Source organism: Rhinopithecus roxellana, chromosome 17 (genome assembly GCF_007565055.1).
Source record: "Rhinopithecus roxellana isolate Shanxi Qingling chromosome 17, ASM756505v1, whole genome shotgun sequence".
Taxonomy (NCBI): Eukaryota; Metazoa; Chordata; class Mammalia; order Primates; family Cercopithecidae; genus Rhinopithecus; species Rhinopithecus roxellana.
This window is the reverse complement of record NC_044565.1, coordinates 27385717-27408511: the sequence shown is the minus strand read 5'-3', so window position 1 is coordinate 27408511 and position 22795 is coordinate 27385717. Positions and strand designations below refer to the sequence as shown.

General features: G+C 47.7%; 1 protein-coding gene across 5 annotated transcripts in view; it reads left to right on the top strand.

Annotated features, from left to right (window-relative positions):
* Positions 1 to 20279, top strand: part of RFX8 (RFX family member 8, lacking RFX DNA binding domain) — a 78611-nt gene extending 58332 nt beyond the window's left edge. For 3 of the 5 annotated variants that reach the window (XM_030921587.1, XM_030921586.1, XM_030921585.1), the window contains 5 exons: positions 4189 to 4345; positions 6797 to 6891; positions 11463 to 11577; positions 14820 to 15136; positions 19918 to 20279. In XM_030921587.1, coding sequence (XP_030777447.1) covers positions 4189 to 4345; positions 6797 to 6891; positions 11463 to 11577; positions 14820 to 15136; positions 19918 to 20094 — 861 coding nt within the window. In that variant the 3' untranslated portion in view covers positions 20095 to 20279. Of the gene's footprint in view, positions 1 to 2354; positions 2414 to 4188; positions 4346 to 6796; positions 6892 to 11462; positions 11578 to 14819; positions 15137 to 19917 lie in introns of all 5 variants that reach the window. The other 2 variants (XM_010386237.2, XM_030921583.1) reach the window with 2 other exon arrangements.
* Positions 20280 to 22795: the final 2516 nt, after the last annotated feature.

Below are 22795 nucleotides of genomic sequence, written 5' to 3'. Positions count from 1 at the left end.
CTGTCTTTAACATAAAGTAATTAATTAATTAATTAATTCTGTAAGCATAGATGAAGCATCTGACTTTCAACCTGGGCGGTAGCTTTTAGCTGCTACCCCATGCACTCAGCTACAGTCCGGAAGACCCAGCCTGCTGAGGGTTTCTGACTTTTAGTGCTGGTGATGGATTTTTGTGCTGATCCAGCCACACCCTTTTAAGCTATTTCTCTTCTGATTACTAACATGGACTCAAAAGTCCAGGTCAAGCTGTTCTACGTGTGGATATTCACCAGGGCATTCACGTCTCACACCCGAATTGCACCATCTCTCTGCTGAGTTTCTAGAATGCTTTCCCCTTGGGTCTGACTGCCAGGCTGCAGTCTCTGAATGCTGCTTCCACCAGGCTATTTATCTGTTCAAGGCCTGCAGTGGCTTCCGAGCGTGAGCCTGAACTGCTCTGTCACCTGGTCCAGTTCTCTATAAATCTGCCCTCTTTGTGCCCCTGCAATTCCATGCTCCTTCAAAGGCCAGCCCACACCTGCCATGCCCTGTCAGATCGTCCTGGAAATACTCATTTTCTCCCTCTCACCTTTGTGAAGTTTTTCTATCATTGCCTGAAGCTCTCGAACTCCCCACGGGGTCCCACCCTCCTTGGCCAGCTCAGGGCCATTTTCTCACCAAGCCGGCGCCAGTTATTTCCCCACGTTTTTCTGAGTCTTGCTTCCTTTGCAATTGTTTCCTAGGTGGTGCAGATAGGGCACTTCTCAAAGTACCTGTATCATAGGACCATGTCTAATCACCACCCCCACCGCCCCCGCCCCGCACCCCCAGTGTGTTCACTACTCACACTGAGTACCCTGATCCAGTTTGCCTCACTTGGAAATTTTAGGGACGTTGCAGAAGGTGAGACTGGGACTTGCTGCAAAGGGGTCCAAGGAGTGGGGAGCAGAGTCTCGCTCCAGTTTTCCTGTGCTCCTTTAATACCTGCCTGAATTCAAGCCTCTGTCTCTTCACTCTCTAGGCTACTTCAGCAGTTTCCTAGTTGGTCATCCTGCTTCCATCCCACTCCCCAGCCACACTCTCCTGCACCCCCAGTGATCATTCTAAAACAGCAATTAATCAATTACTAACTTTCCCTGGCCTCTGCTGCCCAGATGGCCCACTCTCCTCCACTGCTGTGCAGTCATTCACAGTTTGGCCTCTGGCCCCATCCCTGTCTCCATCTCCCCAGGGACTCCCATGACCCAACAGTACTCTTCAGCAACACTAGACTGGCTGTCCCCAGAAAAGGCCCTTATTCCTGCCATTTTCTATGCTTGGACTGCCTCCTGCCCCATTTCTCCTGGCTAACTCCTACCTATGTGTCAAAACCCAGATTAAATGTCACCTTCTCAGTGAAGCTTTCCTGGATACCTTCTTCCAAACAGCCTCCCTTTCTTCCTTGTGCTCTCACATCGCATGGGAGCACTTAGGCTGCTTTTGGGATGTGTTTTCATATCTGGTGACCCACCCTCCGGAGCACGAGCCCCTTGAAGAGAAGGGCTGTCCTCTTGCATCCATCAGCTCAGCAGCCATCCAACAAATAGCTACTGAGCAAGCACTGCACGAGTGTTCTCCCAAATATTTGTCAAATGAATGAATGCATTCAAGAGGAGAACACCTGTTTCTGTGTGTTCCCTTTTCATCCTTTCCTTTCCTTTGATTATTTTCCAAGGAAAGCACTGTAGGATGAGAAAGCTGGGGGTGCTCAGGATTCCTGGGTAAAAACCCTAAACTCCTCTGAGTACCTGTCTTAGTCCAATCTGGCTGCTGTAGTAAAATATCACCCACTAGGTGGCAGTAAATAAACAACAGAAATGTATTGCTTGTAGTTCTGGAGGCTGGGAAGTCCAAAATCAAGGCACCCACAGATGGGTGTCTGCGGAAAGTCTGCTTACTGGTTCACAGACGGCTGTTTTTTTGTGTTGTCTTCACATGGTGAAAGAGGCAAGGGGTCTCTCTGGGGCGCCTAATCCTCTTCATGGGAACTCCACACTCAGGACCTCATCACCTCCCCAAGGCCCCACTTCCTAACACTGTCACAATGGGGGTGAGGTTCAACATATGAAATTGGGGGTGTGGGACACAGACATTCAGATCATAGTAGCACTCATGTCAGATGCTGGGGCTACTTAGTTTTTCTGGCACATGAGGACATTTCAGCCAAGTGTCCCCTGCCAGGATCTCGTGGCCACTCAGGGCCAGCAGACGGGGTGGGGAAGTTGCAGTTTAGCCAACTATGCCTTCCTACCCCAAACATGTGCCTTCTCTTCCCCACTGCCCACATGAGAACTTGAAGTTATCGTATTAATGGCTATGTGTGTTGTTCTTAACAGAAGTTACTCTATTTGTCAAAAGACTAAGAAGAAAGACGTACCTTTCCAATATGGCTAAGGTAGGTTTCAGCCAAGCAGATAGGAGGGAACAAGGCAGTTTCCTGAAAAGAGGTGAAAGCTCTAAGTGCCTGTTAAGAGCGGGTGGTTGCTCTGTCCACCTGGAGGGCAGAGGGCAGGCAGGGTGGCCTTGCCTGGCCACTGGCAGAGGAGTCCAGGTGGGCCCCCGTGACTCAAAACTAAAAGCCTGCCCCCTTTCCGCCCATCCTCAGGAAGGCTCCAATCTCCTGGCTTTCTCCGGGCAGGAGGGAAAGCAGGTCAACATTTAAAAGATGCCCAATGTCCTGGTGTGGAGGGCTCATACCTGAAATCCCAGCACTTTGGGAGGCTGAAGCAGGCAGACTACTTGAGGTCAGGAGTTCGAGACCAGCTTGGCCAACATGGCAAAACCCTGTCTCAAAAAAAAAAAAAAAAATACAAAAACTAGCTGGGCATGGTGGCACGTGCCTGGAGTCCCAGCTACGTGGGAGGCTGAAGCAGGAGAATCTCTTGAACCTGGGAAGTGGAGTTTGCGGTGAGCTAAGATTGTGCCACTGTACTCCAGCCTGAACAACAGAACTAGACTCCATCTCAAAAAAATTTTTAAAAAATACGTCTGAGGGAGGCCCCACACAGAGGTGCCAGTGTCAGAGGTAACAGGGCGTTGTAGCAGAGTCTGTGACAGACAGACAGACATACCCTTCACCCGTGTGTGTGGCCCTGTGGACTCAGTGTGGCCAGGCCACCAGTTACTTCAGCTCTGACCTTTTCAATCCTGGGTTGATTCAGAGAAAGGTTGCGAAGGGCTGAAGAGAAGATTCTGTGATGCTGGCACCCGGCTCGTGGGCTGTCAGGAGTCTCCTCTCAAGTCCTGCAAGTGCCCTATCAGGACACAGCCTGGGGACCATCATTCTGCTCCAAATCAGTCTCCACTGGGAGGATCCCAGCTGTGGCTTCTGTGACCCCGAGCAGGCCCCACCCTGCCAGTGCAGAGCCCTCCCCAGACTCCGAGCTCAGTGGGGTTGTGTCTCACTGCCAGTCACAGCCAGTCCTGTTCTCCAAGGCTCGCACAGTCCTGACTCGGTTGGTCTGGAAATGACCCGGCAGCGTGCTCTTCCTCTCAACCCAACCCGAGCAGCAAGCGTGGGTTCTGAAGCCCGTCCCTGCTCCGAGCCTTATCTTCCCACTTACTGCCCCTCAGGAAAGTTACTTCACACTCCAAGAGCCCTCAGTGTCCTCCTCTGTAAAAGGGAGGAGTAACTCGTGCCTTCTCCCAGGACTGCTGTGGGGACCACCAGCTGCATCCCAGGCAGTCAGACAGTGTTGGGGACTAGCTTGTCTCCATTTGACAGATGATGATATCACCTCCCAGAGGCCAAATTCCTCATGGCCAATGCTCCCACAAGGAAGGGACAGCCAGCTTCCGAATCCCACAGCCGTTCGCTCAGGATCGGTGCAGCCTCTGTCTACACCTTCCTTGTAGGGGCTGAATCCCCGGGCTCCCCCTCGCTAGAGTCATTCAGGCGTGGGGTGAGTGTGGTGCAGAGAAGCAGCAGCAGCGCCAGACAAGCCCTGAATGCGTCTTCCGAGAGATGCGTTCTTTCTTCTTCCAGAGTGGCAGTTCTAGAATGTGTGCAGTTTTAACCTTTTCATTGTTTAAGATTCATTTTTAATGGGTAATACCTGCATCAATGTTTGTTTCTCCCCCACAACAAAAATCTTGGCAATCTGGGGAAGAGTTAGGCAAAAATAAAATGACAAGATTGAATTAAGTATTGTGCCTCCCCATTATCTTTAGACTATGAGAACGGTATTGAAAAGTAAGAGGCGTGTCGGCGTTCTGAAGTCAGATGTGCAGGCCATCATCAATCAAGCCACTTTGGCTACTTCTAAGAAAGCCCTGGCAAGTGACCGGAGTGGCGCAGATGAACTGGAGAACAACCCAGAGATGAAATGTAATCCTCCTCCTACAGCTTGCTTTATTGGCGTGTTGGGCATAGGTTTGGGGCTAGCATGGCCATTGTTAACATGAATTTCTTTTTTTTTTTTTTTTGAGACGGAGTCTCGCTCTGTCGCCCAGGCTGGAGTGCAGTGGCTGGATCTCCGCTCACTGCAAGCTCCACCTCCCAAGTTTACGCCTTTCTCCTGCCTCAGCCTCCCGAGTAGCTGGGACTACAGGCGCCCGCCACCTCGCCCGGCTAGTTTTTTGTATTTTTTAGTAGAGACGGGGTTTCACCGTGTTAGCCAGGATGGTCTCGATCTCCTGACCTCGTGATCCGCCCGTCTCGGCCTCCCGAAGTGCTGGGATTACAGGCTGGAGTCACCACGTCTGGCCATGAATTTCTTAATAGGGGTAGAACTTTATAACTCTGATGTTCTAAGTTGGCTGCTCACACTTCTCTTCCTGTAGTGGGGTGATGAACACCCCAGGGAATGCCCTGTCCCTGTGCTCCCAGGACCTACTCCAGGGCCAGACAGGGCAGCAGTGCTGATACCTGTTATTTGAGTTAATAAATGACCAGATGAGTGTGCTTGCTGCTTGACCGTATTTATCTCCAGAATATCTCCTGTGGGGGAAAAGTTTAGTTCCTGCATCTGTGTCTACACGCACAGACTCCTGTGTCTCCTCAATCATACCAAAATTGCCTTGAGCTAGATGTCTACCTCGCCACATTCTCCCATCACTCTTGTTACTTGCAATGTGAAGTTTAACAGTGGTGCTTTTACCATATTTCATTCCTTTCCAAACAAGTGATAGGAAGCAGGTGGATATTTTCGCCATTTGCTATTGATCATTGTCGTTGTTTTTCAAGAAAAAATCCCCCTGCCATAAAGAGCTCGCATTCCTGGCTGGTGTGTGTTGTTGCGTCCCTGGGTAGTGAACATAGTGGCAGGAGGAGCTCTCCAGACTCAGGGAGGACCTGGGAGGCAGGGAGCTGCAGGATGGTTACCAATTATGAATTATGGGCGTCTCTAGGCCCTCCTATCATGGCTACGGGGAGGGTGCCAGGCTCCCCTGTGTGTGCCCTCTCCAAACACTCGCTGCCGGGATGCCCCAGGTAAGTAGAATGGCCTTTCCCTCTGTGGGCATAACTCCTTGCTAGTACTCTCAGCTGTGTCTACAGCTGCCCGCTCAGTTCCCATGAACCCCTTCAGGCTGGCAGCTGTGTCTTACTCGCCCTGGGCCACGCAGCATTGCAGTGGCCCGCAGGAGCACTTCAGTGTTTTGTGACTTGATGCATACAGAATTCAGGAGTGCACAAAAGCACCACCTGTAAATTAGCCCGTCCTCGTCCTTTCACCTTTAAGTAGGGCTGGCCTTGGTGGGGTTATGCCAGTTATTAAAATACTAAAATATATCATCCCTGGTTGTTGGTAAATGACCTCTGACTGCTCCCCTCCACTGTCCTGTCCCTTGATAGTGTCCCCTGGCTGACCCCAATCCCAGATCCTCCCATAGGGCACTTTTTTTCCCCCACCAATCCAGCAACTAAAAAGTTAACACCTAATCCAGCAGGCTTCAGAGCTATTGGTAGGATTACTAATTCTGCAGTTCTGATTAGTAGGAACCCAAAAAGTCCCCCTCCCAACTCACTGGCTAACCAAGCCCTGCTCTTACCCCCAGCTAGATCCCAGGGAGTCCCAGGAGGGCATGAGACGCCCTCTCCAGGTGCCTTCCAGACTGCCCGCTGGTCTGGCCAGGGCTCCTGTGCTCCCATTGGCATCTGCGTGAGTCCCACCAGGAAGATGCAGAGTTCTGCAGGCAAATGCTTCCAGCTCCAAGTCCAAGTGCACCTCCACCAAGCCTCAGGGGGGCTGCTGCAACTGACTCAGTTTCCCAAACTCTGCTTGGTATGCAGAAGCACTCAAAAAGCCTGGACGGCCAAAGGCTCTTCTTTCCCTATCATTGCTACCTGTGCAGGTGGAGGACCCAGAACCTGACATCACACCAGGCTCCACCTAACTGAGTGCATAACTGCAAGCAAGGCGCTCACCCTCTCTGAGCAGCTTTGATGTCTGCCATCACTTCAATGACATTAATAAACCAGCCCTTTTTTGAAGATGGCAAGGATAGGTGAGGTCATGTCTATATCATGCAGTGAGCTCATCTGAAGACAAGGTCTGGATAATTGCAAGGTGTACTTATGGTTTCAAAATATTTCTGTTTCAACAAGCGGCAGAGGTGGCTCACAACAGGTATGTCCATGTAATTCTGAATAGATGACTGCAGAGGTGACAAAGCCAGCCTCAGGACATCCTCTGTTCACAATGAGCGTGAGGCCCTGGGGAGTCCCTCCGAGCTATTGTTCAGTGATGTTCCCAGGTTACCCGGTACACAAATACCTACAGAGAAAATCTGCTCTGCTGCATGCAATCTTTTGTTTGTTTATTTTGTGTCTTTGTAGGTTTAAGAAACTTAATTTCTTTGCTGGGAACATCAACAGATCTCAGTGTGTTCCTCAGCTGTCTATCTTCACATCTCCAGGCATTTGTGTTCCAGGTAGGAAGCTGTGACTTAAAAAAAAATGTGTTGATCATTCTAGATAAATGAGTGCCCAATGACTAGGGGATGGGAAAGAGGCTTCTTAGGCTCTGGCTGGAAATGTGTCAAGGCTGGCCTGGGTGTGAGGGCAGGGGATGGTCTCGAACTCTGTAGCAGGTGAAGAATGGGGGCCGGGGGGAGCACATCACATAATGTGTGTGTGTGTGTGTGTGTGCGCGCACGCGCGTGCACATGTTCGGGTGCATGGGAGTGTGTGTGATGTGTGGGAGTGTGTGGTGTGTGGGAGTGTGTGGTGAGCATGTGTATCAGTGTGTGTGAACATGTGTGTGAGTGTGAGCGTGGTGTACCGGTGAGTGGGTGTGCATGAGCGTGTGCAGTATGTGTGTGGGTGTTTGAGCATGCATGGATGAGTGTGTGCACAGGTCAGCATGTGTGTGATTGAGCATGTGTGTAAGTGGGTGTGGGTGACTGTGTGTACAGGTGTGTATTGCACCAATGGGATTGTGGAAGAAGAGGAGGGGTTTTGTCTGTTTTAGGGGGAGAACAGCGCTTGTCTGCATGTTTTGCAGACACGTTCCAGTAGAGTGTCTGGCTTGATTTCAAAAGCCCAAAGACGGTTTGGTTGTCGATATGGGCGGGTTTGGTCCTTCCGGCCAATGGCTCTTGGGAGTTGCTTCAGTGGGATCCTGGGCTTGATTTTCATCATCCTCCGTGGGGTCAGTCACCTGTGGAGAGCTGAGAATGCCTTGAGAGAGGCCACGGCCCCTCGATCCGTGGGCCCAGGGCAGGTGGAGAGAGTTAGGGGCTGTGGGTTAAAACCTAGAGGGAGGCCGGGCGGTGGCTCACGCCTGTAATCCCAGCACTTTGGGAGGCCAAGGTGGGAGGATCACATGAGGTCAGGAGTTCAAGACCAGCCTGGCCAACATGGTGAAACACTGTCTCTACTAAAAATACAAAAATTAGCTGGGCGTGGTGGTACATACCTGTAATCGCAGCTACTTGGGAGGCTGAGGCAGAAGAACTGCTTGAACCCCAGAGGCAGAGGTTGCAGTGAGCTGAGAGCCACTGAACTCCAGCCTCGGCAACAAAAGAATCCATCTGGTCAGGCATGGTGGCTCACACCTGTAATCCGAGCACTTTGGGAGGCCAGGGTAGGCAGATCACGAGGTCAGGAGATGGAGACCATCCTGGCTAACACGGTGAAACCCCGTCTCTACTAAAAAAAAAAAAAAAAAAAAAAAAAAAATACAAATAATGAGCTAAGCGTGGTGGCACGCACCTGTAGTCCTAGCTACTCGGGAGGCTGAGGCATGAGAATCACTTGAACCTGGGAGCCAGAGGTTGCAGTGAGGCAAGAACGCACCACTGCACTCCAGCCTGGGTGGCAGAGCAAGACTCTGTCGCAAAAAAAAGCAAACAAACAACAAAAACCCTAGAGGGAAACAAGGCAGCCCAGGCCCCACCTCTCGAGACGTTGTGCTTGCCAAGGCTGGAGTGGTTGGGAAAGGCCTTGAAAAGAAGGTGGGACTTAAAACTGGGATACAAAACATGTGTAGGATTAAAATAAGCTGAGAGAGGGGGACTGGGCATTCAGGAGCAGGAGTGAGCTTACCTAGGAAGGAAGGAGCGGTCCACACTGTGGAGAGAACAAAGACTCTGAGGGCCTGGGGCTGGCAGCGTGGCTCTGGGCTTTCTCTTTAAGTTTCTGGCCATGTTGTGGCCACTCCCTTGTGCCGCCTGCCTGACCTTGTCTGTATCTCTGAACTCTCAGTTGAGAAGAAAGAGGAGAAATAATAACTGAGACCAAGAAGACTGCTGGGGACTTTGGGGTCTTAAACCTCCTAGATATGAACCAGAAAAATCCTCAGGAAGGAACTAGAAAGCCAGCTCCAACCCCTGGCAGGTGTCTGGTCTCATTTGCTTCTTGAAAATAATTATCCCAGATTCTGTATGGTTTTTATTCCTCCTGTTGATCTTAGGCAAAGCTTATTTATAACAACAGTGACCATGTCCAGAGCTGAATGGCTACTGAGACATTTATTCATTCGCTAGCTGAAGGCTTATATTATACATTGTCACAGACAGGAGCTGTCCATTGTCTGTTCCTTAAGTGGAAGCTAGAACTCAGCCTCCAGCTTTAATCAGATGGACCCGCTGAGATCATCACTACCAACCCTGCCATCCTACATCATAAACCACAGAGCACTATGTGTTTCCCAGGTCTCCATCATTGTACCTTCTGCCTTCACAAAGGAGGCACATCAGAAAAATAGTGTTTTGCCGGGCGCGGTGGCTCAAGCCTGTAATCCCAGCACTTTGGGAGGCCGAGACAGGTGGATCACGAGGTCAGGAGATCGAGACCATCCTGGCTAACATGGTGAAACCCCGTCTCTACTAAAAAAATACGAAAAATTAGCCGGGTGTGGTGGCGGGCACCTGTAGTCCAATCTACTCGGGAGGCTGAGGCAGGAGAATGGCGTAAACCTGGGAGGCGGAGCTTGCAGCGAGCTGAGATCTGACCACTGCACTCCAGCCTGGGCGACAGAGCAAGACTCCACCTCAAAAAAAAAAAAAAGAAAAAGAAAAATAGTGTTTTTGTTACTGCGTGCCTTTGACGGTCTTGTTTTTGTAAAAGAGCGTGGCTGATTTTTACAAACCAGATTACTGTCAATCAAATGCTCAGACTGTTAAGATGCACACCCTTGGGCTTGTCAAAGATGCCCCATGGCTTCAGTTAGCATCTCACAGTCAGCGAGCAGAGGGCAGTTCGGGCCCTGGAGGAGCTTCTATGTTGGGGGACAGAAAGTGCCATACTGTGGAGGTGACAGGAAGGACGCTCAATGGTGTTTATGGCTGACTTGCAAACATTTGTGCAGAGAGAGCCCTGGTCACTCAGAGCTGCATCCCTCGATGCTTTTAGGAAGTATTCCTGTGGGTTTTTGTTTTTTGTTTTTTTAATTGAGATGGAGTCTCGCTCTGTCACCCAGGCTGGAGTGCAGTGGTGCAATTTCGGCTCACTGCAACCTCCGCCTTCCAGGTCCAAGCGATTCTCCTGCCTCAGCCTCCGGAGTAGCTGGGATTACAGGCGTGCGCCACCCTGCTCAGCTAATTTTTGTATTTTTAGTAGAGATGGGGTTTTGCCATGTTGGCCAGGCTGGTCTCAAATTCCTGACCTCCAATGATCCACCTGCCTCTACCTCTCAAAGTGCTGGGATTACGGGTGTGAGCCACGGCGCCCAGCGGGATCCCTGTGCTTTTGTACTCTCACTGTCCCTTCAACACAAAAAGAGGGGCTCCTCCCAAGAGTCCGTCTCAGATGGTGAGGAGTACTGAGGAGGAGGCTGCTACCGAAAGGACCTCATGTTCCCCGAAACTCAGGGCCACCTTCTGGTGTGCCAAGGGTTTCGCTGGGGCAGAGGGAAAAAAAGCGATGACAGGAAAGGGCATTCTTGGTTTCTAGCCAGGCTCTCCATTTCTTCCTCAAAGACGTGGGGGAGCTGTGGTGGGTCCACAGGCATGTGACTGAGGATGAAAAGAGGCTTGGAGCATGCCTATCAACAGATGCATTTGATATCCGTGACTCAGGGCTTACAGATGGCTTCAAGTGTGGTCCAAGGCTGCTCTCCGTCTGGGTAGAGGGAACCTCTTAGTCTGCATGCAGCGGCATCTTACTGGTACACAGTTTAGTGCCAGTGAGGCTGTCAGACGATCTTGGTTCCACTGGGTGCAGGGGCTGAGACTTTCCAGTTTGGAGCTTGCTTACACAGCAAGCATGACGACCAGCTTTTCCAAATGAGCACCACTGCTTTTCATTATTATGGGATTCTGTGCCCCTTTTCCACAACCAGATTTGACATGCAGGAGTGCAGGAATAAAACAGCCCCTGCCCCTCTTCATGCCATTCCAAGTGGACTTCAATGAGGCTGTCCCTACGGTGTTTGTTTCTGTGTCACACATCACAAGTGACCTCTTTTTAAAAACTGTGATGCTGGGCATGATGGCTTATGCCTCTAATCCCAGTGCCTTTGGGAGGCTGAGGCAGGAGGATCACTTGAGCCCAGAAGTTAAGACCAGCTTGAGCAACACAATGAGACCCTTATCTCTACCCACCCTCCCCCCCAAAATTAAATTAGTCATGTGCAGTACTGCATGCCTGTAGTCCCAGCTACTCAGGAGGCTGAGGGGGGAGGATCGCTTAAACCCAGGAGTTCGAGGCTGCAGTGGGCCAAGGTTGTGCCACTGCACTCCAGCCTGGGGAACAGGAAGACCATGTCTCCAAAAAAGAAAAAATTGCATGGTGATTTTAAGAGAAAAAGTAAGCCAATTTCCTACCTCCCTCCTCTCCACCGACTTCAAAGGGCTGTGCCCTTGGAACCATGTCCGTGGAAGACAGAGAAAGACCAGACATTGGCCCCTGCTGCCTCACTTCCCACTCTTGTTATTTCATCTTCCTCTTCTTTGGCTCTTTACAACTGCATGTGCATGACAAATGTGTGCCTTTGAAAACATACTATGCTTCTTGATTTTATCACAAACTGCAGCCTTTTTTTCTCGCAAAAACTTAATAGCCCAGCAGAAGCAAAGAAGAGTTTATCAAACTGGCCGCCGGCTTCCAGCTGAGATGGAACCTTCTTCTCACTGCTGTGAGCAAAGCCATGACCCTCTGCCACAGAGACAGTTTTGGTAAGTCAGAAAATAAGAAAATATTGTGTGTTCTACCTTTTAAAAATGTTGTTATGGCGTAAGTATTTTGCATATTGCTATGTAGAATCCAGCCATCTTCTTTTAACCTTTTTATGTAAAGTATAACATAGGCACAGCAAACCATACAACACGATAGTAATTTTTATTTGTAGTGTCAGTGTGATAGCCTGTCAAACAGATGGACCATGCTTTTCCTTCCTGTTTCATCATCGTTAGACACACAGGAAGCTTCTCCTGGTTCTTGAATTATGAGCTGTGTGACATTTTGAGGAAAGCACTGAGAGAGACGACTGAGATGAAGGACAAAATGGGCTCTTTGAAGCACTCATACTTAACTCTCAGGAATAATGATTAAGTTGCCATTGTATGCAGATGGTAGAGAGAGTGAAGTAATGTGCATTTTGCAAACTTCCTGGTCAAATTACTCGTCTTCTTCTGTTGGGGAAGGTTGCATCTTTGATGCAGTTGCCTTATAAAAAGGGTTGTAAGGGGCTGGGTGCTGTGGCTGACACCTGTAATCCCAGCAATTTGGGAGGTTGAGGCAGGTGGATCACCTGAGGTCAGGAGTTCGAGACCAGGCTGACCAACATGGTAAAACCCTGTCTCTACTAAAAATACAAAAATTAGCCGGGTGTGGTGGCGGAAGCCTGTAATCCCAGCAACTCTGGAGCTTGAGGCAGGAGAATCACTTGAACCCGGGAGGCAGAAGTTGCGGTGAGCTGAGATCACACCATTGCACTCCAGCCTGGGCGACAAGAGCAAAACTCCACCTCAAAAAAAAAAAAAAAAAAGAAAAAAGGAAAAAAAAAAAGGTTGTAGGAAGGGAAGTTCACCACTCAGCTCACCAGCTTCATGGAATGGATCATTCCTTCAAAAGGTATTTCTTGCTTCCCAAGCACCTTCCTGGGCACTGGGCATACAGCAGTGGAAAGATAGTCTCCAGTCCTGTGAGTTTGCACAGTAGCTATGGCAAGTGATCCCTTCGCAGAGAGCTGCCAGATCCTCTCACAGCAAGAAGGAAGAGAAAGCAAGCCCTATTCTAGACCAGCTTTGCAGACACCTTGGAGCTCCTGAGGGCTGCCGCTGTCAGCTGCCATATAAGTGACACTCACTTATAGTGGGACTCTTCCCTTCAATGAAGTCCACACTGACTCCGCTATATGCTCATGCTCTTCCAGAGCAGAGAGAGAGCAGAGTTCACGTGCATCACGGAAAGAAATCTAGCCCCGAGCCGGGTGTGGTAGCCCAGCACTTTGGGAGACTGAGGCGTGCAGATCTCTTGAGCCTCGGAGTTTAAGGCCAGCCTGGGCAATATGGTGAAATCCTATCACTACAAAAAAAAAAAAAAAAAAAAAAAAAAAATGCAAAAATTAGCCAGGTGTGGTGGCCCAGTAGTCCCAGCTACTTGGGAGACTGGGGTGGGAGAATTGCTTGAGCTGAGGCGGCAGAGGTTGCAGTGAGCTGAGATTGTGCCACTGCACTCCAGCCTGGGCAACAGAGCCAGACTCTGTCTCAAAAAAAGAAAAGAAATCTAGTCGAATTGTTACTTTTCCCAGTCTACCTTCTCTGTACCTCCATATGAAATCAATGTATTCACACCAGTAGTTTGAACAATGGTTTCAAGACTCGGACTGTGATTTTCCAAGGTTAAATAGGCCAGACGATGTCCAGCTCACTTCAGGCAAGATCATGCCTTCCACAGGGGCAGTTACCCCTCACCCAGATCCATGGAGGGCTAGAACACTACTCAGGGAAAAACTTGGGAAGGGCTTTTGAAATGGATGAAAAGATTACTTGAAATGGACAAAAGGCTTTGAAATGGACAAAAGGCTTTGAAATGGACAAAAGGTTGGCATAGCCTTCTGGATTATCTCTACCTTCCATTGTCTTTGAGTTATTTTTATAGCTCTGTAAAGTTACAGCAAACTGATAATGCAGATGACTCTCATCCAATACGAGTTGGTTGTGTCAGGTGGTTGCCATTGATACTGCCCTGAGGACAGATCCCTTTTGCATCTATTCATCACTGTCAGCATTCTTTTCTGTGTATATAGTATGTAGTTAGTACTTTGAATTCTCTTTTGAACCAGTGGCAACATCTTAACTGATGTAGCAATGAGATGTAATATATCATTTAATTAATGAGTTAAATAAAACCTTTGATATGTCCTTTTTTTCTTCTTCTTGAGATGGAGTCTCACTCTGTCACCCAGGCTGGAATGCAATGGCACGATCTCTGCTCACTACAACCTCTGCCTCCTGGGTTCAAGCTATTCTCCTGCCTCAGCCTCCCAAGTTGCTGGGACTATAGGCACGTGCCACCATGCCCAGCTAATTTTTTTGTACTTTTTAGTGGAGAGGAGGTTTCACCGTGTTAGCCAGGATGGTCTCGATCTCCTGACCTCGTGATCTGCCCACCTCGGCGTCCAAAAGTGCTGGGATTACAGGTGTGAGCCACTGTGCCCAGCCTGATGTGTCCATTTTATATTTGTAAGAGTCATGGTTTTACCTTTATTTAAAACTTATCTTTTAACAATTGCAACAGGCCAGATTTCCCCGTCTGTTTCTCAAGCAAACATTAATGATTGTTTTCCTTTCTGGGAGTGCAAAGGCCTTGGGATTTGGAGCATTCAGCTAAGTCACATACCCTCCTGTCTCTCTGACGACAGCACTTGCAGGCCCACCTGAGAAGATACCTCTCGCAGGTGGAGCGCCAGCCAGCCTCCTTACTCACTCCCTACACAAAGAACTGCAGCCACAGGGTCTGCAAGAGGGGCAAGGCACTACGTTTCAAGCACCACAAAACAGCAGCAGCCTTCCTTCTGCATGCTGCCCCCATTTCCTCCCACCCCTGCTGGATGTTCCTGTGGATCATACATGGGGCACAGTGAGGCTGAGGGGCACCCTCTCCAGCTCTGGGAGCAGCACCCAGTTCCCTGTAGGGTTTGCTTTCCTCCCATCTCACACTGGATGGATTTTAAGTTCCTTTTCATGGCTTAGGCTATTTAGCTTTCACTCCTTTCTGTCCAATAGCTGCCCTGCCAGGGATTTTCTACTGATGGATGCTACGTAAGAGGCCCACCCAGGCCCCTTCAGGGTCAGCTATTGGAATGAGGCTCATGTACACAGGTGTTAGCCACAGAAAAGTTCTTAGTTTCACAGTGATTTGTTTATTGTCTGTCTATCAAATGTATTCATTTTTGGTTATTATCTAAATGTAGGCTCCTGGCATCTGTTTCACTTACTGCTTTTGGAATATGTGATTCATATACTTCAGTCATGCCTAGAGGAGGAAGAGGAGGAGGAGGACATGGGGAATGTCAAGGAAATGCTACCAGATGACCCGACTCTTGGCCAGCCAGACCAGGCACTTTTCCACCCTCTGAATTTCTCATGGCCCCAGACATGTGCTGGCCCCAGCGTGGAGTCACTGGGGATGACGCCGACACACATGGACCGGGGCCGATATCCTGTGGGTGTGAGCAACATGGTCCTCAGGATCCTGGGCTTCCTGGTGGACACTGCCACGGGCAATAAGGTAGGGACACCAGGACCCCCTTCCACACAGCTGTTTCAAGGGGAACAAGAGCCACAGGTGGTTAGGAAAACCCTCAGGATCACTTTGTCCAAATAATGATAAAGGATTCTACAGTCATCTTTACCCTAGGTGATTTTGCCGGGGCAGGGGGAGTTTAATTCACTATCTGTTGATTACTGGTCGGCTCAGGTTTGTGGAACATTAATAGGTGCGTGGCATGATTAGAAGTATGGACCCTCTGGATGGCCTGGGTCTTTCTTGCCTTCCCAGAGTGTACTTGGCCTGGTTAGACTAACTCAGCAATAGCACACCTAGCGGTGGTGTATCACCTCTGCGGGGCATGCACTGAAAATGCCCCTAGTGTTCAAAAAAAGGAAATGTCGGGTGGTCTGAACAGAGAGGATTTTGAAAAGATTACATTGGGATACCTGCTGAAAGACATAAAGATTAGAGTTGCTATTTACCGAACACCTACTATAGAGCCCCTGTGTATGTTATCTCAAAGCCATGCCATCCTGTAGAGTATTTGTTCTTGTCATTGTCATTTGATGGATGAGGAAACTGAGGCTCACAGAAGCTGAGTGACTTGCACAAAGTCACACAGTAAGGAAATGCAAGGAAATAGTGGAGCAGAGATTGGAGCCCCAGCCTGCCTGATCTCAAATCCATTCTTCACCTACAACCCTAGACAGGAGGTTGTTTTATGCCCTGAGGAGTGCGGGACGCAGGTTGGAGAGGTCAGACATGGACCTCAGTGCCATGAAGCAGAGCTGGGCTGACGGAGGAACAACTGAAATGCCTGCATTGAGGAGCGGGGAGTGAGCTGGTGAAAAAAACACTGACAGCAGTTGTCTTAGGACTAATTTCTGTGCACATGTTTGATGTTTAGCTGCCATCCATCTTCTTCTTTTTGTGCCCACAAGTTCCCCTCTCGCACAGATGAGTTGTGCTTAATAGGAAACTGAAGCAGGTGCAATCATTCAACCTGAAGCAGGTTAATAGTGGTCTCGGCCACGGCAATGAGTCACAGCCTAAAACTCTTCACACGTTAGAGTCCGCAGAATACTAGGAACCTTCCAGGGCCCTTTCCTTCTTGAGCAAACTCTCATTCCGAGTTCTCCAGTTGCAGAGATCTTGCACACACTGTTATTGAGCAACGCTTGGACAAGACACCTCCCTAGATCAAAAAAAAAAAAAAAAAAAACAAACCAAAACAAACCACCACAACAAAAAAAAAACAGGAGCTAGGGAAATGCGTGTCTCAGGTTTCCCCGTTCTCTAGCTGCATTTGGTCTTTGTTTCTCACTTTGATGATAGTAAGTCACATATCCAGGTGCGTTCAGTGCTCTCTATGAGGTGGATTCAGATGTTGTCCGTAAATGAGAAACTCACCTCCATGAGTGTCCATGTGAAAAAAGCAGACATGGTCAATGAAGCATGCAGTAGTGAAACACTGACCCTAACTTGGGGGTGCTGACGAGAGCTGGGCCTCCTTAGCTGGTGGCAGCTAAGGCGCTTTCAGGAAGCAAGTGTTTCCAGGCAGTTGGCAGAAAGAAGGCCCAGTTAGATCTGAAGAGGCGATGGCTTGGCCGGGCTATGCCTAGGAGAATGGCTCTCCCTGCTGCTGTACCTGGCGGCAGAGCCCTCCAGGGGCCGCCAGTGGAAAGTACCTGAGTGTACTCTGGAGACATTCCGTAGGGCCCTAGCAGGGCCAGCATTCATGCTGGGCTGCAGTGTTCATCTCCAAGTGAAAGCCAATTCTTTGCGCTCACCGGCTGGGGCAAGAGGTCAGAGTGTAGCATGACAATTTGTTAAAGGAAAAAAACATCTTTCAGTGACGTTTGTTAAAGCACCATAAGGAAGGCTTTATCCATAAGGAAGGCTTTATTCAGTACCATCTCCACTGGGCTTTTGCAGTCGGGGAGGGAGATTGGGTTTAACTCTGAGTATAGCAGGGACAGGGTGGCGGGTGCAGAATTTGTAGCCCAGGAGCCGGGTGGGGGTCAGTGGATGGGAACTTACTAAGAAGAAATGTCAGAGGTAAGGGAGATTCTGGCTAAACCCACCTAACAGGATTCTTGTAGAAGTCCAGCCAGCTGGGGTGACCAAACATCACCTGGAGGCTGGCAGAGGATGAGGAAACTGATCAGATGTGGAGATGGGGCATTCTTGCTAAAGTGACTCAGCAGGGTTCTTGCTAAAACTGGATTTTACAAGGAAGTGAGTGAAGGAGAAGGTTCGGGAGCCGGACTAAAGTTCAGCGAAGTGGAGAATGTTAGTCAGATTACATACACATGCTTCTTAGTCAGCAAGGTAACCAGGAGTAAGCTTTTACCTCTTCGGCCACAGTTAGAAGGCATGAAGAGCAGACGCTGACAGTCTCCCGGGACTGAGCATTTAAGTGCATATTTTCATCTCAATGAAATGGATGTTACCGTCAACCCCATTTTACAACTGGCATAACTGAGGATCTTGAAGGGTTGGGTAATTTTCCCAAGGTCACCTCACTAATCATTGGGAGAACAGGAATTTACACCTCCACAGATCCTTCGAAGACTGTCCTCAGCATTCTCTCCCTGAGAGCATTTTCTACCATCTGCTTTAATTCCAAAATTGGTTACTTGAGACTAATTATTAAAAATACCTTCAAGTCTGATAAGGGCAATCCTGGTACATACATTTCTGGGTTCAAATTCTACTTCTTCCCCTTATTAGCTAGAAACTTGAACACATTGCTTAACTTATGGAGATACTCATGTCTTAATTCCATAGGACCCGTTAGGAGGTTTAAATGAGTTAATTGTTGTAAAATGCTTAGACTATTTCCTAGAATATAGTAAGTACCCAGTAACCACTGGTCATCATCATCATTTCCCCACCACGGGGGAAGCTGAGCACTTGCTCTTGACACTCTTGGCCCAATCCCTTAGCTTCTCTGAAGTTTCTTGCAATGAGGTTTGACCTATATTTAATGGGTGGAAACAATAGAGAAGATAGTAAATACTTAATTGAACTACATAATAAAGCAATACACGCAGATGAATGTCAGGTAATCCGAGGTAATACACATTAGATATTAATTAAACCTGCTTTTGTTCGTTCCTGCCTGCTGAATTAGCTATAATGACTTAAACAAGCACACCAAAAAGTTACGCTCATCTGATTTTCATTGCATCCATTATTCAGTATGTGCACTCATCATGAACAAAAAAGCACACACTGCCTGTCCCATCTGCATTCATCTGCCACGAGTTAACACCCCATTCAGCTGCACAGCTGTGGCAGCCTCATTCCCTGAACAATTTAGCTCTGGCCTGCACCTACAGTAACAACTGAAGTCAGCATTCCGGATTACCATATCCATCTGTCCCTCTTCTACATTCCAGCGGCATTCAAAATAGATGCCAAGGCATGTTTAAGAACAAAGTGAAAAACTATAATGATATCAAATAACGAATTTAGGTCATGTACTCCAGGATTACAGCAGGGCAAAACAAAATTTTTTTAAGTGTCTCTTCACCTCTAAGCTAAAGGTGAAAACAGTTTTTTGAAAAAGAAAAACATCTTTTCATGGGGTGGTGATGGTTTTTGTCGAATTTAGAGAAAGAATGAGACAACTTTCATAAACTTTGCATTTGAAGTTATGATGCATACATCTCTGTCAAAATATACTAGCTTATAGGAGGTTTATTGATGAAATCAGACCAAGGGAATACATTTCTATTGGTTTTAAAGTAGTCATGGCCAAGTTTCCTGGAGCTAAGGGAGGGATGGTACATTCGCCATTCTCCGATAGGAAGACTTGCTCGTCAGGCGAAGTGGCTGAAGAGAGCTTCTACTAACTTGGAACCTCCACACCTCTCGAATCGGTTACTTCCAATTGAGTCACCAGTACCGGATTGCTGTTTTCATAGGTTCCCGCCCTCCACAAATTAATGGTTTATTTGACGGATGGGGGAAGGAGAGCCACTGTGAGAATTGGAGCCGAGTATGTCAGCTCCAGAGACTTGATGAGAATGCGGGGATTAGTACCTGTCTGGAGACCCCCAAATTGATGGGTGCTACAGCCACACGGAGACTGTGGGTGCCTTTCACAAGCTCCCTCCCAACTTTCACGACTCACCTGCTTTCTCCGGTGTCTTTTAAGGAAGAGTGTTGGTTGGTTCTCACGAGGACATTTCTCACAAACTTCAGAGCCCTCTTCATTTCTCTAAAGAGAGCCCATCAGCTCCCCGCCCCTGCACCATCCCTGCCTTGCAAAGCCTCCCACTAAGTTCTCACTGGACCCTGAGTGTTTTCCTGAGAAATCAGGAGTTCTCCTAGTAAGAATAAATGCATGGGCTGAGTGCAGTGGCTCACACCTGTAATCCCAGCACTTCAGGAGGCTGAGGCAGGTGAATCACCTGAGGTCAGGAGTTCAAAACCAGCCTGGCCAACATAGTGAAACCCTGTCTCTATGAAAAATACAGAATTAGCTGGGCGTGGTGGCACATGCCTGTAATCCCAGCTACTTGGGAGGCTGAGGCAGGACAATTGCTTGAACCCGGGAGGCGGAGGTTGCAGTGAGCGGAGATGGCGCCACTGCACTCCAGGCTGGGCAACGAGAGTGAAACTCCATCTCAAAAAAAAAAAAAAAAAAAAGAATAAATGCATGAACTTCTCCTTTACATCCCGGGGGGGACCACGGGCTTGGTAGAAGAATTCAAATGGTAGTTCCTGCAACAAGGAATAGTATAACTGTCTCTTTTTACCTTTTGCCTTTAAACATTTCCCTCTTGCAGCTCATCCAGGTGCTGTTGGAAGATGAAACCACCGAAAGTGCAGTTAAACTCAGCCTTCCTATGGGACAAGAAGCCCTCATAACCCTAAAAGATGGACAACAATTTGTGATTCAGATATCAGATGTACCCCAAAGCTCTGAAGACATTTATTTCAGAGAAAGCAATGCTAATGTGTGAGATTATTTATTTGAATAGAGAATAAGAAAACTGATAGACTTGCATTCTTAAAAATATTAAATACTGAAGTTTTTCTATTGACGAAAGATGATGTTATGTATATAATAGATGTAGCATTGTCTATGTTTATATGTGTTTCTAAGGAGGTGGTTTTGATAAAATACATAAACTGATTTGGAGAACAATTTTTGCCTGTGTTGCTTTTCTTTTGGGGCTTTCCGAGTATTTCTATTTTGAGACAGCAGAAAAGAAATTTGAGAATGCTTCTTGGGAGTAAAGAAATGGTTAAGGCTCCAGAGAAAGAAAAAGTTCGAAGAATACCAACTGGTACAAGCAGTAAAATGCCAGTGGTAATATTTTTCCTCCCCTTGGTGGTGCCTCGATCGAAATAGAATTTGTAGATAGATCCCCTCAGGCAGTGAGGAACAGAAAAGAAAAATCAATGTGGTATCACTGTTAAAATCACTCACTGGTCCATTAAACACCTTCGGTTCACTATCCCGATTTTCTTAAAGTGAGAGAATTTTGAATGCAACAATGTATGTAGCAGAGGCTAATGTCCTGCTTTGAATCACTCTTTCTCTTTTTGCAGCAAAATCCTAAAAACTGCTGAAAGTAGGAATAGATCATTGTTACACAAAATCCATTTTTATGTAACTGATTATAATATTTAAAAGGAATTTTAAAACTCATGCTTAACATGATTTCCAGTATACATGGAAAAAATAGAAAATATTTCATTGATCTCATACTACATATGAAATGAACTAAATTTCATGTATATTTACATATGGAATGAATGACATTTATGAAATGAATTACGTTTCCCTAAATGCTTGGAAATTTTAAACACAGGAACTATACGTCTGTAGGTTCATTAAGAATTACTCATCTTTATGGTTAAAAAAAATCATATTTAAGAGCCCTTTTCAACTACATTTAATATATTATCTCAAGCTGTGTGGGAGGAGTTTGTCGAAGAATGAGTCAGAGACGTATTCTTTTGCTCACTGCTCAGTGACTTCGCATGTCATGTGTTTGCTCGTAAGTAGACAATTGGTGGACTGAGTCACAGAACAGAGAGGCAACAGCAGGATCTGTAAGTCTGGGAACGGTGAATTTTGTTTGCATATTTTGGGGTAAACTGATTCGCTAAGAGCTAGCAGAAGTCATTCTGAGCATTCTGTCCTTGAATGCCCAAGTCTACCAAAGAAAACTATTTTCATTTTTTTCTCTGTAGCATTAGACGTTAGGATAGGGGGTGAGGATGGGTAGTAACAGAGAGGAGGGGGGACTTCTGGGACTGTCGTGATTTGTATTATTATGGTTTCTTATTTGATCTTGGGACCTGCCTAGGAGAGCCCTGATGGGGTGGGTGGGGGAGAGAGTAAAGTTTGGGTGTGTTGGTGAAACTACCATGCAGGAAGCAGAAGTTTATTGCTCACAGACCCAGAGAGGTTAGGGACACCGAATCACTAGGAGGGCCAGGAGGAGTCTGGAGGCAGCAGGGAGCTCAACCAGCCTGTGGTTGAGCCTGAGGGACCTGCCTTTATTAAGGCCCAGGGAGCTGTTCCTCAGGCTTTCCCTCAGGACTTGTGGATCTGGGTCATTTAAAGAAAACATGCATAAAGGAGGGAACTCATTTACATGACTCCAGTGTTGACCATTAGATTTTTTCCACAGCCAGCAGCTGTGGCATGAGCTGGATTTGGCATCAGTGGGATGAGGAACAAGCAGGCTATATTGCAAACACCACACAGAGGGGAGAAGTCTCACTGAGGACAAGGATGACAGAGTTCAGCTGGATTTCAAACAGCTTATATCAGGTTTAAAAATGGCTGTCAAGGCTGCGACTCCATGAAGTCTATGCCAGGAACCCTCATGGCGCTCCCATTCTTGGGCTGGTGGCTGGCCATACAGTGTAGTGTGTTCACCTTGCGAAACTGTGTCACGAAGTTTGTGATTTGACTTGATTGCATTTCTGCATACGTTATATACAAAAGTGTATCTTAAAAAATACAAGGTGACCAGGCACTGTGGCTCACACCTATAATCCCAACACTTTGGGAGGTCAAGGTGAGAGGATCACTTGAGCATAGGAGTTCAAGACCAGCCTGGGCACCATAATGAGAACCCTATCTCTACAAAAGAAAAAAAAAATAGCTGGATATGGTGGCATGTGGCTGTAGTCTCAGCTACTCAGGAGGCTGAGGCAGGATGATTGCTTGAGCCCAGGAGTTCAAGACTGTAGTGAACTACAATCATGCCATTGCACTTCAGCCTGGATGACAAAGCGAGACCCTGTCTTAAAAATAAATGAGTAAGTGGCATTGGCCACTTTATGGGGATTGGATTGGAGGTTCCTGGTGGAAGGAAGACTATCTTATGATTCAGCAATCACACTTACGGGTATTACCCAAAAGAATTCAAGACAGGATATCAAAGAGGTATTTACACTCTAACGTTTATTTCAGTAGTATTCACAATAACTAAGGCAGAAACAACCTAAATGTTCATCAATATGAAAGGATGAAGAAAATGTGGGCCCGATGCAGTGGCTCATGTCTGTAACCCCAGCACTTTGGGAGGCTGAAGTCACAGAATTGCTTGAGCTCAGGAGTTTGATATCAGCCTGGGCAACAGAGTGAAACCTCATCTCTACAAAAAATAAAAATGACCCAACAGGCATGGTGGTGTGCCT